The sequence below is a fragment of the Dermochelys coriacea genome, chromosome 10, assembly GCF_009764565.3.
Source record: "Dermochelys coriacea isolate rDerCor1 chromosome 10, rDerCor1.pri.v4, whole genome shotgun sequence".
Classification (NCBI taxonomy): Eukaryota; Metazoa; Chordata; order Testudines; family Dermochelyidae; genus Dermochelys; species Dermochelys coriacea.
Window position 1 is genome coordinate 7,878,206 of NC_050077.1, and position 19,480 is coordinate 7,897,685.

General features: G+C 46.4%; 1 protein-coding gene across 7 annotated transcripts in view; it reads left to right on the forward strand.

Annotated features, from left to right (window-relative positions):
- PEMT (phosphatidylethanolamine N-methyltransferase) overlaps window positions 1–17,806 on the forward strand; it is a 94,365-nt gene extending 76,559 nt beyond the window's left edge. For all 7 annotated transcript variants that reach the window (XM_038419822.2, XM_043493448.1, XM_038419825.2 and 4 more), the window contains 2 exons: window positions 12,038–12,112; window positions 13,844–17,806. In XM_038419822.2, coding sequence (XP_038275750.1) covers window positions 12,038–12,112; window positions 13,844–13,898 — 130 coding nt within the window. In that variant the 3' untranslated portion in view covers window positions 13,899–17,806. The remainder of the gene's footprint in view (window positions 1–12,037; window positions 12,113–13,843) is intronic.
- Window positions 17,807–19,480: the final 1,674 nt, after the last annotated feature.

Genomic DNA, 19,480 nt, shown 5'->3' on the forward strand with positions numbered 1-19,480 from the left:
GGATAAGGCACCAACAGAGCCGTGCAGCGTATCCTGGAGGAGTAAATGGAAGCAGGCACAGAACAGAGCGGTGTGGGTGGAGGCTTTCACGGCTGGTACAAGGAATCTCTCGGAAGGCTGGAGAAATGGCAGGCATTATCTATGTGGATCCAAAGAGGAGCCTAGAGACATAGCAGCAGTTAACAGGCCTGTTGGCATGACACCAGTTGGGCACACACTAAATTATGTCTCCCAATCCATCCATTGAAATGGAAATCATTTCAGAGGGACTTGGAAGCCAAGGCCCTCAGTTAACCCAGTGGGCTCCTCAGAGTGTTTGGGAGAGATGGGGAGTGAAAAGTCTAAATAGAATTAACACTCCAAAAAGGCAGCATGACAGGCCCAGAGGCCTTTTCTAGGTTTTTTTTTTAGGTTTTTTGGGATGCCAGCTTTCAAAGCAGCCTCACATGGCACCTGTAGTGATCTGTGTAAACAAAATGCACATGCCCATCAGATAGGGTGACCAGACAGAAAGTGTGAAAAATCAGGACGTGGGCAGGGGGGTAATAAGCGCCTGTATAAGACAAAGCCCCAAACATCAGGACCGTTCCTATAAAATCGGGACATCTGGTCACCCTATTGTCAGGCTTTTTGAAATACAATTATCTGATTTGCACATGCCCATGAAGATTTGCACACACAAGTGGGTACACACGGCTAACCCGTGTGCAGAAGTGGAGGCCCTTGGAAGATTTGACCCTTTGAGTAGAAGGCTCTGCAGAAAACTGAAGGATGAGGGAAAAAGCCCTGTACATATGTCACCTCCGTTTTGTGCTGATGATGGTGTCTCTGAAGATGTACAAACCCATTGCATGAAATACAATCATCTTCGCCATGGGAAGGGTCTACGTTACCCTCTGTCCTTGTTACCTACACAGACCCAGCCATCTTTGGATTGTTCTCTTCTCCTAGGACCTCCTTTCAAGTTTCTGAGGTATCTGTAGCACAGGGTTGCTGTGCAAGAGACCTTCATTGTTATTCTCATGATGGGGGTGCTTAGAGGTCAAACTCTGAGCTGGCCTCCCTGGTGCTAGGTACTGTAGAGAGGCACATGAATCAAACTGAGTCCATATCCCAAAAGCTTTCAGTCTAAACCAATGCAGCGCACAAAGGAAAACGGGCAAAAGGAAGACAGGTGACTTCCTCAAGATCCTGCAGCAGGATATAAAATATATCCCTGGCCTCCCGATTCCCAGTTGAGAGCCCCAGTCACTGCCTCTCGGAGCTAGCTCTTCGATTGCGATGCAAACTGACCTTCCCTTGAGAGTTGGCCTGGGGCTCTCTGGCTTTGAGCTGGGCAGGAGCTGACTTCCCTGCAAAATAATTTTGTTATTTCTAAACTTAATCCTGTTCCACACTGGGACAAAACTGAGACCTCCTGATATTTTCCATGGAGAGAGAGAGAGAGACCCCAGAACAGCCCATTGCTCCAGGCACTCGCGTGGGTGATAGGAGACTGGGGGATTAAGTCCCTGCTCTTGAACCTGAGTCTCCTACATACCAGGGGAGTGCCCTAACTCTGGGCAAGTGGCTGTTCTGGGGTTTTGACCAGAAATACTATCTTGGACCCAAGAAACTCCTACAGTCCTGCATAAAGTTTTGGTTTGGACAAACTGGCCTTTTCCAACTGTTTTGTTGAAAAATTCCCACCAGCTCTATTTCGACTCCTCAGCCTGGCCTGCCTAGATAGGGGATGCTGGTATTTTGTGCCCACTTTCTCAGGCAGAGGCTTGGGATGAGGATAGATACTGGCCATGTTTTTCTAAGAACATCCTCTTGCCAGGCAGGCTATCTGCAAAACATTAAAACACTAGTATTGGCTCTGGTGCTTCTCCCAGCTGGGAGGGTTATGGACACTTAGATTCCTAGATATTAAGGTCAGAAGGGACCATTATGATTATCTAGTCCGACCTCCTGCACAACACAGGCCACAGAATCTCACCCACCCAACCACTCCTGCGAAAAACCTCTCACCTATGTCTGAGCTATTGAAGTCCTCAAATTGTGTTTTAAAGACTTCAAGGAGGAGAGAATTCTCCAGCAAGTGACCTGTGCCCCATGCTACAGAGGAAGGCGAAAAACCTCCAGGGCCTCTTCCAATCTGCCCTGGAGGAAAATTCCTTCCCGACCCCAAACATGGCAATCAGCTAAACCCTGAGCATGTGGGCAAGATTCACCAGCCAGATACCCAGGAAAGAATTTTCTGTAGTAACTCACATCCCACCCCATCTAACATCCCATCACAGACCATTGGGCCTATTTACCATGAATATTTAAAGATCAATTAATTGCCAAAATCATGTTATCCCATCATACTATCTCCTCCATAAACTTATCGAGCTTAATCTTGAAGCCAGATAGGTCTTTTGCCCCCACTGCTTCCCTTGGAAGGCTGTTCCAGAACTTCACTCCTCTGATGGTTAGAAACCTTTGTCTAATTTGAAGTCTAAACTTCCCAATGACCAGTTTATATCCATTTGTTCTTGTGTCCACATTGGTACTGAGCTTAAATAACTCCTCTCGCTCTCCGGTATTTATCCCTCTGATATATTTATAGAGAGCAATCATATCTCCCCTCAGCCTTCTTTTAGTTAGGCTAAACAAGCCAAGCTCCTTGAGTATCCTTTCGTAAGACAGATTTTCCATTTCTCAGATCATCCTAGTAGCCCTTCTCTGTACCTGTTCCAGTTTGAATTCATCCTTCTTAAACATGGAAGATCAGAACTGCACACAGTATTCCAGGTGAGGTCTCACTAGTGCCTTGTATAACGGACACTGGCAGCATGTGCGGAAGGACCCAGACAAGATTAGTTGGTCTGTCCTGTCTAATGCTGCTATAGCAGAGTCCTGCAATACAAGAAGTAGAGGTTGATTTTACCTGCGTCCTGAAGTACACATGGCGGGAGTAAGGCTGAAATAGTCTGTTTTCACTGGAACGTTGACTCAGATGCCTGGAGGAGTCAGTGGGACTCAGTGAGATTTCCATGAAATTTGAGGCCAGGCAGCAGTTGCTCTTCCCCGTGTGCAAAATCATTTAAAGAAAACTGTTGGCAGCCAGCCACTTCCCCATAAGAAGGGCAGTCAGTGCCTTTGTAGCCTTTCTTTAGGGTGCATAGAATGCACAGTGCACTTGTTCTATCTGGGGGGGGTTGTACTCCAAACAAAAAATGATAATTTTTTCCCTGCAAACTGGAAAAAAAAAATTGTGTGTCAAACAAATCATTTTGTCCAACCGAAAATGAAATATTTCATTTTCAAGTTTCTTTTTTTTCTAAAATGAAAGGAAATTTTGAAACAAAAAGATGAAAAATTGAAACATTTGGTTTCCAAAAGTCAGAATGAAAAGTCATTTAGATTTTTGGAGGATTTTTGCTTGTTTGGTTCGTTAGGTTTTTTTTTTTTTGTATTGAAACAATTTGACAAATTTGATACAAATTTGCAAAATCTTTCAGTTGACCTGACTGCATTTTTCCAGGGGGAAAAAAGTTTAATCTGAAAAGTTTTTCCCAGCTGTACAATAGACTGATTAGCAGAGTCTGCTTAGAATCATAGAATATCAAGGTTGGAAGGGACCTCAGGAGGTCATCTAGTCCAACCCCCTGCTCAAAGCAGGACCAAGCCCAACTGAATTGTCCCACCCAGGGCTTTGTGAAGCCGGGCCTTAAAAACCTCCAAGGATGGAGATTCCACCATCTTGCTAGGTAACCCATTCCAGTGTTTCACTCCTAGTGAAAAAGTTTTTCCTAATATCCAACCTAAACCTCCCCCACTGCAACTTGAGACCATTAATCCTTGTTCTGTCATCTGCTACCACTGAGAACAGTGTAGATCCATCCTCTTTGGAACCCCCTTTCAGGTAGTTGAAAGCAGCTATCAAATCCCCCCTCATTCTTCTCTTCCACAGACTAAACAATCCCAGTTTCCTCAGCCTCTCCTCATAAGTCATGTGTTCTAGTCCCCTAATTATTTTTGTTGCCCTCCGCTGGACGTTTTCCAATTTTTCCACATCCTTCTTGTAGTGTGGGGCCCAAAACTGGACACAGTACTCCAGATGAGGCCTCACCAATGTCGAATAGAGGGGAACGATCACGTCCCTCGATCTGCTGGCAATGACCCTATTTATACATCCCAAAATGCCATTGGCCTTCTTGGCAACAAGGGCACACTGTTGACTCGTATCCAACTTCTCGTCCACTGTAACCCCTAGGTCCGTTTCTGCAGAACTGCTGCCGAGCCATTCGGTCCCTAGTCTGTAGCGGTGCACGGGATTCTTCAGTCCTAAGTGCAGGACTCTGCCCTTGTCCTTGTTGAACCTCATCAGATTTCTTTTGGCCCAATCCTCTAATTTGTCTAGGGCCCTCTGTATCCTATCCCTACCCTCCAGCGTATCTACTTCTCCTCCCAGTTTAGTGTCATCTGCAAACTTGCTGAGGGTGCAATCCACACCATCCTCCAGATCATTTATGAAGAAATTGAACAAAACCAGCCCGAGGACCAACCCTTGAGGCACCACACTTGATACCAGCTGCCAACTAGACATAGAGCCATTGATCACTACCCGTTGAGCGTGACAATCTAGCCAACTTTCTATCCCCCTTATAGTCCATTCATCCAGCCCATACTTCTTTAACTTGCTCGCAAGAATACTGTGGAAGACCGTGTCAAAAACTTTGCTAAAGTCAAGGAACAACACGTCCACTGCTTTCCCCTCATCCACAGAGCCAGTTATCTTGTCATAGAAGGCAATTAGATTAGTCAGGCATGACTTGCCGTTGGTGAATCCATGCTCACTGTTCCTGATCACTTTCCTCTCTTCTAAGTGCTTCAGAATTGATTCCTTGAGGACCTGCTCCATGATTTTTCCAGGGACTGAGGTGAGGCTGACTGACTTGATTTGATTTTTTTTTTAAGTATTATCAATTAGCTTTCTTCCTAAAGTTGCTCAAACCAACAAGTCTTGTTACTGCTGAAAATCAATGGCTCGAAAAGTATCCTAAGTACATTAGCAAAAGGAAAAGGAGTACTTGTGGCACCTTAGAGACTAACAAAGTTATTTGAGCATAAGCTTTCGTGAGCTACAGCTCACTTCATTGGTACAGTCCAGCATAGGGACTCAAGTGACAATCCCTACATTACAGAAGCCATGGTCATGCTAAAGCCAAAACATACTACCTATATTTATAAAAAGAAAAGCAGTACTTGTGGCACCTTAGAGACTAACAAATTTATTAGAGCATAAGCTTTCGTGAGCTAAAGCTCACTTCATCGGATGAAGTGAGCTTTAGCTCACGAAAGCTTATGCTCTAATAAATTTGTTAGTCTCTAAGGTGCCACAAGTACTGCTTTTCTTTTTGCGAATACGGACTAACACGGCTGCTACTCTGAAACCTATATTTATAGGTTCTCACCCTTCTGTTAGGACATAAATCTGTTAAGCTTTCAATAGGAACTGTGTAACTTCCACATTGTAGCTTTTCCATGCTTGAGTCAAGCAGCCACCTAAATGAAGTGTTAATTATTTAGGGAATGTTTTGTGTATCCTTTAAAGGGAAATATTTTAACACATGGTAACAAGCCTTGTAAATCAGTGCTGGAACTGCGGCCAAATGATACAATTAGAGCTCTCATTGTCAACAAATGATCATGTAAATTTGTTCTCTCAGGTATGAATCAATAAGGAAACCTGAACAAGCATGTGTTAATATGGGGTTGAGGGGTGGGGAAGCTGCCACGTAATCCTAATGAGGAGGGGGGATTATAATCATATAAGTATGATAGTGTAATGATATTATTGTATGATATAAAGCTCTTGATCTGTGGAAATCAATCTGTAGCTCTAGCAATCAAGAATGGGCTAGACCTGGTTACAACCCAGTGCATTAGCAGGGTTTGCAGTCAGAATTGCAAGATCCTCTTCATTCCCCCAGGGCATTATTAGAGAGGAGGTGATTCTAGGCCTGGGGCTAGAGACAGAGAGCTTGTCTACAGGAACAAGTAGGTCGCGGCAAGATGGGGTGTGAATCTACCCCACACTAGCCTGCTGCTCAGTAACTATCCACATGAACCCTGCTAACATGCATTAAGAGTTTAATGTGCTTTGATTTAGTTTTCTTTGAAACAGGACTAGATCAAAGCACATTAACAAACTCTTAATGTGCGTCAGCAGAGTGCCCACAGACAGTTAGTGCACGACTGGCTAGAGCAGGGTCAATTCACACCCCAGCTTACCACCACCTAAATGTTCCTGTAGACAAGCCCAGAGCCTCGTGTGGCTGCAGCTGACCAATCTGGATGGAGCATTGGGGTGTCTGTCCAACCTGCTGGAGAACTACCCTTCCCGGCACTAGAACTTCGGGCCACCATTGCAGATTCAGTCCTGAATCTGTCTGATTGCTGAGTCTGCAGCTGTGCTCCCAGGCAGGCGGTCAGATGCCATGGTGATGAGCGTGGTATGAATGCCCAGACAGACAGTTAGCGAGGTCTTGGGAAGCCCCATATTTTGGATGTGTGTCTGCTTTCTGCACTTCACTCCCCAACTTTCCTCCTAACCTCACTCTCCCCAATCACCTCTCCAACTGCTGTCTTCATTTAATCTCTTCTCTGGGCCTTACAAGATGGCCCCTGGGGCTGGAGCCACCTCCCTCTTCTCAGATGCCAAAAGCTCTTCTTCCCCTCTTCATACTGTATTGTGTTTGGGATGGTATCCAGCATGTGTCTCCGTCATAGTTCAATAAATGAACTCGTGGCTTTGCTGGGGCTGAGACTTGAGCCCCGAGAGTGGTGCTTTTCATTGATTTTTAAGGCCAGAAGGGACCGTTGTGATCATGGGGGCCCTGTCTACACTAGGACACTTGACCAGTAGAGGAGTACCACCATACTAGCCTGGCAAAGCACTCCTAGGGTGGACGCAGATATCCTGGCAGTCCCTTCCCCCAGCTCACAGCTCTTCATGCCCCTGAGCAACCCAGCTGGACTCAGTAGTGTAGACATAGCCTACGTCTGACCTCCTCCATAAGACAGGCCTTTCTGGAAAGGCAGGCGTGTTTCTGGGCATGGCAAGGAAAGCGTGCACACCTCCTCCATTGGTCAGTGTATGTTACCGGCCCCCCCGTTGTGCCTGATCTGCAAAGGATACAAGTCTGTGAAGCCTGGACTCTTAAACTCAAGCTGTAGCAGCTCGTGTTTTTAGCTCTGGAAGTCCCCGGTTCAATCCCTGGTTTGTTAGCCAAGAAGGCAGCTGCCACACCCACATCCTGCCTGGCTGCAGGCCACAATACCTGTGCGGTCCTGGTTTGCCCACCTTGTCCCTGTCAGTCTCTCTGAGAACAGTCTTTCTGCAGATTCTATGCACGAACGCTTGCCAGGCATATTGCTTTCATGACCCTTTTTTTTTTTTCTTCTTTAATTAACAAGAAGGGAGCAATTGCCACTTGTCTGCACAGTCAACAAGGAGGAAAATGTATTCAAGGCTGGAGATGAGTAAATTACACTTGTAGTGCCTTATCTCTTCAGCCCTGAACAGCAAGTGGGGTGCAGAGGCTGTTTGACTATTCATAACTCTGGTTTTATAGACTGCCACGGGAAGCCATTGGACAGTCTCTAACGTGAGATGGAGAAGCGGTGGGAGCACTTCCCCACCTTGCTTTTGATTCTTCTTCTCCCTGACCTCTGTCATGTTCTCAGATACAAAGAGTGCCTCGCACACGCAGTCGAGTGTGGCGTCTTTCCCGACGGAGAAGAGACGGGACCTCGCTCTGACAACCATGAAGAATAGTTTTGATGGACACAGCAGCTGTCTTACTCCCAAACTGATTGATACCGAGGCTGTGATTTTTCAAACGTGAGGGGCCAGAAGTTAGCCCCCTAAATCCTTATTTCAGCACCTAAATCTGTGGCTTGATCGTTAATAGGGCCACGCACCCAGCAGCTGCCACTTGTAACTGATTTAGGTGCCTAAATGTGGACTTGGGAGCCTAACGTTAGCCACCCTATTTTGAACATCTTAGCCAGCCTACGGTGTTGAGTGTTACCACGCTGAGGGCGTGTCGACACTGCAATCAGAACTGTGACCGCAGCTATAGGCGCCAACTTCTCATGGCGCCAGTGGCTGCTCGTGCCCCTCCCCTGCCCCCATGCCAACCCCTTCCCCCAAAGTCCCTGCCCCAACTCCCCTCCCTGCCCCTATTGGACTCCCTCCCCAAATCCCCGCCCCAGACCTGCCTCCTCTCCTGAGCGTGCCGCTTTCCCCCTCCGGCCCCCACCCGCCCAGCACTTGCGCTGTTTCGTGGCAGCAAGCATTGGGAGGGAGGGGAGAAAAGCAGGTGCACGGTGCACTTGTGGAGGAGGTGGAGGCGGAGCGGAGGCACTGGGGAGCGGGGAGCACCCACCAATTTTTCCCCGTGGGTGCTCCAGCCCCGGAGCACCCATGGAATCGGCGCCTATGACCACAGCACATGTAGGCAGCCCCAAGCTAGTTTCGATCTAGCTCGCTCAAATGACAATAGCAGTGAAAACATGGCAGCACGGGTTGTACAAGCCCCCCCAGGGTCCTGGGTTGGTACTTGAGTGGCTAGCCCATTGTAGCACCTGTGTTCCCAAGGCTTCCCATTGATGGCTATTCAAGCTTGATCGCTCACAGTTAGCTTGGATATATCTACATATGCTGCAGTCACACCTTGATTGCAGCGTAGACATACCTATAGGGTGAAATCCTGCCCACCCTGGAAGTCAGCAGCAAAACTCCCATTGATTCAAAGGGCCTGGCCTTTCATCCGTTGTCTCATTTAAATCCTGGGTTCAAGTAAACAGTCACAGATTGGACTGCTGCGGTTCACTACGTGCAGTGAAATCTTTTTTTGGATCAGGAGGTGACTGGAATACTTCAGTTCCAACTCTCTTGCCTCACTTTCCATGATCCCAATATTAAAAAAAAAAAAATCCCGCACCTCCTTTCACGGGCTGGGTGTCTGATGTACCCAACTTTGCTTGTTTGAATTGCATGTGCATCTCTACAATCTAATATTACAATAACTGGATACTATCAGGTGCTGCTATGAACGTCATTCATTCATTTGTCTCTGCATGGTGACCCATTTCTGAAGGACAAAGCTCAGCTCGAGCCGGAAGGGGGAAATTGGCCATGTTCTCCTTTAACTAAAACATTTCTAAATGGATTTAAACACAAACACAATCATTTCTTGGTCCCCATTCACTAAATGTACCTCACTACAAGAAACCAAAGCTCACAACACCCTTGAACAGTAGAATCTGCAGCATGCCAGAAGGAGATGAGCTGTCTAGAAGAACAGGCTCCCCACTGGTAAACTGAGGGTAAACAAAAAGTTCTGAACACCCGTGTTTAAATTCAAGCAGTGTTGGAGGAGAACCAGACGGCTGAGCCATTTACTTTGGGAAGTGTTTATGGAAGACTCAGGTTGAGCTTTGGGGCAGATCCCCAGGGGCTATAAAGCACCAGAGTGGTCAGTGATGCTATGCTGACATACACCAGCTGATGATGTGGCCTTTTTCATGCCCACCACTGGACTTTCCCAGCAGTTAGTCACAGCTTTTCGGTCCCTGATGGAACTGCAGAATATCGCATATGAAACTTTACGTCGTTGTTACGGTAGTACCGAAAACAGCTAGGAGCTTTACAGACAAATCAGAAGCTAAGCTCCCAAACCCAAAGAGCTCACAATCTACCCGGATCAGGTCTCACATCCTTTAAGAATACTTGTGCAATTTATATGGGTGGTGGCAGTGTGCCTCTAATCTCTACTCTGCCCTCATACACATGTGATTTAGCAGCTAGAAAGAATCCCATGATTCACTGCTGTCTCTTCTGTAATACACATCAGCCTTTATTTGATGGGGGACCAATAGGATTTTTGCTTGTTTGGTTCATTAGTTTTCAGTAGGTTGAAACTTCTGGGTGGGCGGATTTGGAGGTGAGGTTCATCTGGCTGTACAGTACCTACGTGATCCATTTTGATGGGAATAAGAAAGAAGTGGCAGTAGGGGATCTATCAGAGCCAGCTGGTCCCCTTGTGAAGCCTACTTTAACTTGAAGGAGAAATGGAACAAAGTTGGTTGACTGATCTGTCTCCACTTAAATGGATTTTGAAATAGCCTTTTACAACTCCCTGGCCTGTCGTCACCTCTATCAGTTATCCTAATAAGATTGCTAGTTGCCAGGAGACGTGAAGTTTCATGATCCAGCAATTGTAATGAAAGAAGAGATGAATCCCAAACAGTAATGTTGGATCCCAGCAGAATATGATCATCCATTTTGTTAGGGCAGATAGGAGCAGCTAGAATCTAACCTCGCTGGGCTTTCTTTCATCAGGGGTTTTGTGGCAAGCTGGCTGATTGAAATTCCTCAGAACTACAGCATCCGATGAAGTGAGCTGTAGCTCACGAAAGCTTATGCTCTAATAAATTTGTTAGTCTCTAAGGTGCCACAAGTACTCCTTTTCTTTTTGTGAATACAGACTAACACGGCTGCTACTCTGAAACCTAGCATCTTTAAACACGCTCTTCCCCTCCCCCCTGCCCCACTCAGACAAGATATGACCGTAGAACCCTTATTTGATTCACTGGGGAGTGAGGCGCTCATCAAATCAAAAAGGTTGTAACATGTAACATCTCAAAATTACAGCTGCCAGCTGTTGTGTGATTGCAATGCTATATGAGTGGTGAAGAGCTTTTCAAGAGCAGAGGATAAAATACTTAAAGACAATCTGAGTCCCAGTGGAGAGGGTTTTTTGAATTACTCCACCATGGAATTACAGTAAGTACAGTGCATAGCATCCGTTTCTTCTTGTCCTTCACACCACTGCAAAACGATTTCCAATAAGGCATCAGGACGTGAAGGGATTTTGACTTGTTCCTCATCAGCATCATATTCGTGGTGTGATTTTTTTTTTTCTTTCTTGTTTTTTTTTTTCAGGAAAAATTGCCCAGACAACTGGTGATTTGTAAGACTGGTGTTCGTAAAATCGAGGTTCTGCTTTTATTATTATTTAAGTGTTTTGCTATAGCATCTAGACTCGGATCAGAACCCCTTTGTGCTGGGAGTGTATGGACACATAATGAGAGACGGTCCCTTCCCTGAAGAATTTACAATCTAAACGGGCAAGGCTGAGGCACAGAGAGATTAGGGATGGGAATGTCAAATGTGCCTAAGTGGTTTAGGAATACAAATGTCTTTGTTCCTTTCAGTGGGACTTGTGCACCTAAGTCACGTAGGTGCTTTGGAAAATCCCACTCTAAGTGACTGAATGGGATCTTCCTAATTCATGACCATTTATTGCTAGAATAGAGCCATACAATAGAGTGTTTAGAAAGGCTCTGGGTGTCCTATGTTACACCTATGCCATCAGCCTGTGTTCTAACCATTTCAGTTAGATACTTCAATCCCATCAAAGCAGAAGTCACCATCCTTGGGAGCAAATGTCCTTAGGTTGGTCTGGCCGTCATTGTGTACACTAGCGATATTTCATCTCCCAGGAGCTTCTTCCCTCATGGGTCTGTGTGCGTCAGACATTTCCTTTATGGTGCTGGGGCTCCATGCCACAGTCTTATGTAATGGAGTTTTCAGCTCTTACACGGCCTTATAATCTCAGGATTTATCTTCCAAGTAGCAGCGCTGTTAGCACAGACACAGTTAGCTTACCTGAAAGAAGCTGGTCAGGAAATAACCTTTGCCAAGTGACATCCGATGAAGTGAGCTGTAGGCCACGAAAGCTTATGCTCTAATAAATTTGTTAGGCTCTAAGGTGCCACAAGTACTCCTGTTCTTTTTGCAGATACAGACTAACACGGCTGCTACTCGGAAATCTGTCTAAGTTTGCATTCAATACAAAACAATAACGCTTGCCCTTTGTTTATTTAAGACGGGCATGCTCTCATGGAGTACATCATCCCATTTCACTTACTAAACCATGTTACGTAAGGCCATTGACTTACCTGATCTTTTGCTTCTCTCTTTTGAAAACAGGCATGCAAGCCCAGCTGGCCTTTTACTGACAGCTGTAGTGGCAGTTTCTTATATGATTGCAATGCTGTATGAGGGGTGAGTAGCTTTTCAAGAGCACATGATAAAATAATTAGAGACAAAGCCAGAGTCCCAGTGAAACAGTTATTCCAGTTAGCCCATCATGGAGAAAAAGAATGTTTATTTTTTCCCAGTCACCTTGATAATGGACAGATTCAGGTTTTAAGACAATGCCTAAGGACAAAGGAGACTAGGTATTTTTAATGGCCGTCTCTGTCTTGAATTTACACGGCAACGACAATAAAGAAGTCCACAGGCGTAGAGGGGGTGTCCTGAGGATGCACTGCAAACACTAGTTTGTATTCTGTAATTCCTTGTATGGGTTCTTATCTTTTGCACTGCACTCTCCAGGCATATGCTGAATGTAGCTGCCTGGAATATCCACCAGAGGCATCAATTGTACTTTAACAGTGACACATATTTCAAATGCCCTTAAAGGTGATCTGCAAAGGATGAAAATGGGAGGTTGGGTGTTTGCTTCTGAGGAATAAAATAGAGCCTGAAAAATGAGGGGCTTAGTGCCCGAAATTTTGTTTCTCACTTGGTTGTTCATTTTTCTTTACTTTCATTTTTGTCTTGAAGGGGAGCAAGGATAGATTTAAAGGGCTGGATCCTCCTTTGGCTTGAGCCAAAGCTCCACAGCTTGAGACAGAGCATGTGCACACAAAGGAGGCTTAGAGCTCACCTCTGTGTGGCCCTCATCCTGCTGCGGCTCTGGGCAGAGCCAGTCCACTTGCACCAGGTTAGAGCAGCCTTGAGGACTGCTCTCATTTATATCAGCAGCTAGTGTTCCAAAGAGGCTGAAAAGCCCAGGGTTTGCATAGCATATGATCTTTTTTCGGCCACACCCTGCTCCCCTAGCTACACTAGCAGTCAGGAGAGGGTTGTGCAGGAGCTCTTGTGCCCACTCTGTGCCACCAGGGGATCACCATTCTCCTGGGATGATCCTTCTGGGACTGGACAGCAGGCTTTAGGGCAGGAATATGCCTGCAGTGCAATGCAGTGCCCCTGAGAACTTAGCCCAGGCTCTGTGCTTGGCACCAGTCTCATTTGTGAGCCTCTTGCCTCCCCACAGTCAGGGATTCTGGGTTTTTCCCAGGATGGGTGGTCCTAGGAGCTGTCATTAAAGCTGGATGGATTTTGAAGACTTCCAAGTCTTGTCTCTAGCTGTCATTGTCCATTTCCCCCTTGGCACACATCAGCAGTAGCTGCAGCGGGACATTATTGAGCCTTCTGCAGAGGGAGCTGGCAGCCTCCCCTGAGGCAGTGAGAGGCACCTTTGCAAAGCACCAATGGGAGGTGCAGGGTGCTTAAAGCTACATTCACACCCTGGGCCTTGTTTTGTCACAGACTTGCATGCTGCAGGCAACAGTCACAATCACTAGATGAATCACACACACACACATGGGGAGAAGGGGCTGGAACCTTGCTCCTAAAACAAAGGCTAAAGGAGAATTTTGTTAGCTGATGCTAGTAGCAGGTTGCCCAAACTCTCTCTGTAGGCCCAGCCACTAAGGGTTAGTAGTACATATACCTACAAAACCAGTGCATTAGAGAGTGCTACACACCTGTGCTGCATTCCAGCTGATAGGTATGGAAATTACCGGGATTGCTGTATTGTTTCTTGTTCCAAAGCAGAATCTCCCTGATCTCTAGGTGTTAGGAGGGGACAGGAGCAGAGATCGTGGTATCAGTTTAATGGCACACAGTTGTCTTTAATTTTTTTCTACCTTTCCCCACCCCCAACAGACCCTTCACAGAAGAAATCTATCAGCAGAAACAGAAGGCGGCAAAGAACAAATAGCAGCAGCAGGTGTGTTTGCAGAGAACTGAGGAGAGAACAGGAGCCGGGTGATTTCAATGAGGGGAGTTGGTCTGCTGGGCCATTCACCTGCACGAGATAATTTGATGGGAAAAGAGAACTCAGCCTGACGCCTAATTATGCCCTTCCCCAAGCTTTGCATTCGCTGACTCTTTCTAATCCCTCACTCTAGTTCTCAAGAGATTTTCAACTTCAAACCCCCACAAAATCCAGCTAGGAGGGTTTCTTCACAATGAGTTTTGTTCCCACTTCCTAGTTGGTTCCAAAACAGCCAAGGCTAAAGTGTTTTGATTATAAGCTTGAACGTGAAGGAAAGGCAAAACCTGCAGGGAACCTTGAAGTTAAACGTTTAACCTCTATAAATCCGCAAGAAAAACCCAGCTACTGCATGAGGCCGGGGTTCAAACGTAACAGGTAAAGCCATGCCTGACTGCTCCTTTGCAAGTGGAGATCAGGTCATTCCAGACACACATTTGCACATGCTTGTGTTATGAAAATTTAGCCCAAGTGACCTGATTTTTAGACTTGCATGTGTAAAAGCCTGTTCAAAAAGGCTTGTGCAAGTACCTGGCTGGTCTGCATGTGCAGTTACTGCCATTGCACCTTTTGCTAGTTGTAAATTCACCAAAATTTGCTCGAGATTTTTAAAAGTGACTAGTGATTTTGGAGGCCACCATTTTTGGATGCCCAGAGTGAGACATTTTAAAGGTCTTTAAAATGGTCAGGAAGTGCTGAGTGGCCATCCGGCCCGATCGAAGTGCCTCAAGTTGGGCACTCAAAATCACTAGTCATTTTTGCCAGTCTTGGCCAAAGTTCACTTAAGCTTCCAGCCTACTCTCTAGTATCAATGCGTATCAGCTTAGACCTGTCACTGTTCCTACAAAGCATGCTTCATCGCAGCCAAAGGGAACCATGCAAAAAACGGTTCTCCAAAAAATTGTCCTTTTTTCACTTGCAAACACCGGAAGTCAGAGAATCCCAGGATCTTGGTGTAGATCTGAGAGGTGCTCAGATGGTGATGTAACAGTCTTTTTTATTTTTCTCTCTTTCTCCTTTGTGAGACAAGTTTCTCGGGTTGCTCCACACACATCTTGGTTTGCTGGTCCTCTGGGTGTGTGATTTGCCCATTTTCCCTTTGAAATGTATCTTGCTAATTAGCCAAACAAACCCCATCCTTCCAATGAATTATACCACGGCAGTTGTAACAATCAGAGAAACAGCCAGAATAAGAGAGCTAAAAGCACTCGTGGGGACCCACTGTTGCTCAGTCTGCTCCTTATGTCTCCTCCTTTTGTCCTGGCTCACAAAAGCTGCAGCAGATACACAAAGAAAGTAGCCAAGAAGAAGGAGATTATCTTGGAGGACTATCATGCAGCAGCTTTCAACCTTTCTCCCCCACATCTTGGGAGGAAGCAAAACCAGTTTTTAGAGACCAGCAAAACAAAACCAAAAACTCCTAGCAAAACAAAACCCAGCTGTATTTTCTAACTAAAGGGCACATGAAATAGTAAACAAGGCCTTGGGGGGACATTTGTAAATAGTTTCTCAGGACAGCAGTTGCCTGTTCCAGCTGATCTTTCATGCAGATGTCCCTGGAATGAGACTGGTAAGTAGAGTGACTTTCAAAAGGCTGTACAGCATTGATGTCCGAAGTATTCAGCTGACACTTTGAACTTTTAATATGGTGCATTTAATCCAGGCATGAGCTGTAATTGCACCCTTTGCTTGAAAAGTCAACACCTCTGAATTTGGCAGGCATCCCAGTTTCTCTAAATCCTGTGGTGACTTTGCAAATAGCTTCTATTGTGAAGGAGTGTGAAACACATCATAACTCCGCCAGTCAGTTGGGGCAGAAGTTCCACCCTCGCGGATCAGCTGGTGTCCCACGGAAGGTGGCGCTCTGCTGTGTTTGAACAAACTCACCCAACAACGGAGAAGGAAGGGGAGGGGTCTGCAAAGCACTGGGATCATGTGACACATCCCAGGGGAGAAGGATGAGAGAGAGCACCGTGGGATGAGTGTATTTCACCAGGGGGAAATAATGCAGGCACCTCCGAAAAGGGAAGATGACAGTGTTGTCCGGGGAGTAGCACAAGGAGCTGGCAATCGGGGCTCCTGAGTGCCTGAACTCTGCCACTCGCTCAGTGGAAGTTAGGCATCTAATTACCTTTGAAGATCTGGGCCTTAGGGCTCAGTTAGAACTGTTGAGCCCCCGTAACTCCAGTTGCAATCTAGGGGAGCTGCAGGTGCTCAGCCCCCCGACCAGTCATGGCCTGTGCCTCCCATCGGTAATGCTGACCCTTCCCTCACAGGGCTTTTGTGAGGCTTAATTTAAATTAACGTTCGGAAAGCGTTTTGAGATGCTGGGCTGATAGGTGCCATGGAAGGGCATTGTGTCAATCTGGAAAAGGGTTCATGCAGAGAATAGAGCCCTGATTCATTGTAGTCTCTGTTGAGCTGCCTTTTAGCTGTCTCATGCCCTGTCTTTTTGTTCCACTCATCGACTTGCTACATCTTTATTGACGGGAGTGATTGATGGCAGTGTAGGGACAGTGTCTACTTGTTTGGTGCTTGATCAAAGGGCAGGCAGGGTTCACTGTGCAGAGTGAAAGCTCATCAGACCCCTTCCTCTCTCTCTCTCACTCACACTCCCACAAACACACATACACACACACACATTCTCTTTCTCTGCTACAAAATGTTGTACCCTGGATGAAGCAAATGACCTCAGATTGTGTTGCCGAAGCGTGGCGCCCCAAGAGGAATGTTCCACTTTTCCTCCTGTCCTTTCTGCAGAGAGGCTGCATTCCTGACTGCCTTTGCCACTGCACACTGCTGATGCTAATGATCTTTTCATCTCTGCCCCGCTGGGGATTTTTTAGGTTATCTTTCTTCTTCCCTGTTGTTTTTATTAGCACTGAGCCATTCAGCCATCCCCTCTGCACACCAAGGATTGAAATCTTAGCCCTGGTGTCCAGTTATTCAAAAGATACTGGGGTTAGAATTTATTCTGAATGGGAATGGCGAAGGGTTAAAACTCCCAGCCTGAGTGAATGATGTTTATGGACTCCTGTGATGGTTAGAGGCACTTTGAGAAGAAAGCCATGTGAAGAGTCAGTTATAGTGAGAGAATCGAATGCAGCGCGAAGGGGAGCTTGCATTGTTATTGAGGGGAATTGGGGTTAAAACTAGAGATTGGGAGTTAGGGCTCATGGGTTCCTAGGACACCACTGACCTACTACATGATCTCAGGAAAGTCACTTAATCTCTCCATACCTTCGCACCCCCATTTGTGCAGTGGAAATAATAATAAACCCACGGCCCAGCATTGTTGTGAGTGTTAAGTAATGTTTGTAAAGCACTGAGATCGTTGGCTGGAAAGAACTTCAACACTTGATATAACTGAGCATGGTAATGTCCTTAGTAAATTCCAGTTGTCCTTTTACTCTCTGTATTGTCTGTCATTGTGAGTCTGCTGCCACCCTGGGTTCCTCCTGGATTTCTTCTCTCAGTTGCATCCAAACAATCTAACATCCACCTGATTTATTTCCGCTGCACATTTCACTTCAAGTCTCTGAAATGCATCACCTCTCTTTGCTTTTACTTTCTTAACTGGCTCCAGCATCCAGGAACCTTTACGCGGGTGCCAGGAAGGAGGGGGAAAATTGCCATGGCACAAATGCTGATTTTTCTGCAAATATAATGAAACCCCCAAACTGTGCCGGACGATGTGTCGCCTACTGGTGCTCCTGTTTCCTCCTCTTGAGTCCACCCTTGTAAAACAGTGGAATGTGCTGTAGCTTTTGCATGGTTGTGATTTGCTCCATTCCCTTTATAAGTCACTGCCCTGATGTTACCAAAAGAGAATTAAATCAATTTTTGAATCAAAACGTTGTTTGCATCCAATCTGTCCTGCAGACACTGCATTTCTGTTTCAGAGTTTCAGAACCATTAAGTTGGGGTGTGTTGGGGGGGGGATTCTGCTTTGTCAGCAACCTGCTATATTAAGACTTTTGCAAACTCTCTTATTTTTAGCAAAGTTTCCACATCCCCTTCACAGCTAATGTTTACAGTCAGATGTTAAAGTGGCCCTGTACCCATAGCAACCAATGAGGAGAAGATACATTATATTATGCAGACAATTTATGTCAGAGCTGCTTGTTGTGGCTTCAAGTAATTGATATAAACAATCCCACGTTTGCGGATGGATAGTTAGGAAAGAATCTTTTCATTTGAAAACACTCAGAAGTAAACATCTAACTAGAATAAAGATAGGGTCTGCTTATTATTTATTTGTATCACCATGGGCCTAGATCCTCAAAGGTTGTTAAGCCACCTATTGAAACCAATGGAGTGAGGAGCCTTTGAGGATCTAGGCCAGTGTGCCTGAGAGTCTTAGTCATGAACCAGGACCCCAGAGTGTTCAGTGCTGTATTGTCCTCTTGTCACTTCGTCCCTGTTAAGGGTTAGATCGGGGTCCCCAACACGGTGCCTGCAGGACACCGCGCCCCCGAAATGCCACCGCCAAGCGCGGCCACCTGAGAACCCCCAGCCGAAGTGCCGCCGAGAAGCATTGCCGTTTTTCGGTGGCATTTTGGAGGCGAGGCTTCTTTCCGCTGCCACTTCTCGGCGGCATTTCGGCGACGGGGTGTCTGGCGCCCGCCACAGTCTGTTGGGAATAGGAATGTACTATTCCCACAGAAAGGTTGGGGACCACTGGGTTAGATCATGTAACCTTTTTCTTGCCGATCGGCACTCAGCAACTGGACGTCTGTGGCTGGCCTGGGCCAGCTGACTCGGGCTGTGGGGCTGGTTTATTGTTGTGTAGACTTTGGTCCTCGAGCTACAGTCCAAGCTCTGGGACCCTCCCACCTCCCAGGGTGCCCGGAAGTCTACAGGGCAATGAAACAGCCCCACAGCCCAAACCCCGCGAGCCCCAGTCGGCTGCCACGGGCCAGCCACAGGTGTCTAGTTGCTTTGTAGACATACCCTGATAGCCCTGGTCATGTCAGTGAGGTCAGTCGTGTCAGTGCTCACCCTTGGGAGACAGGGTTGCACAATCTCTTCCTGAGCTGGTACAATCACTGGGGCAGGAGCAGCCCTTGCTTGTGTATTTGTGCAACATGCCACACAGTGGGACCCCTGAGCCTGATTTGGGCCTCAGGGTAGCATCTCAATACAGAGAAATCCCTTCAACAGCCCCCTGCAGCAGTCAGTGGAGAGACTCTGGGGAGAACAGGGGTAAGCTCAGGATGAAACCACTGGAGCTTAGTTTTAAGGAATCATAATTCAGAGATTTCTTTAGATGAAAACAAAGAGCGGGGAGCAAGCAGAGGCTAAGGACACTTCAGAGCATGGTTTTGCATCCCTGCCCATCCTGGCTAATAGCCACAGATGGACCTATCCTCCAGGAACTTATCTGGTTACTTTTTGAACCCTGTTATGGTCTTGGTCTTCACAACATCCTCTGGCAAGGAGTTCCACAGGTTGACTGTGTGTTGTGTGCGGAAAAAAACACCTTCCTTTTGTTTTAAACCTGCTGCCTTTTGATTTAATTGAGTGAC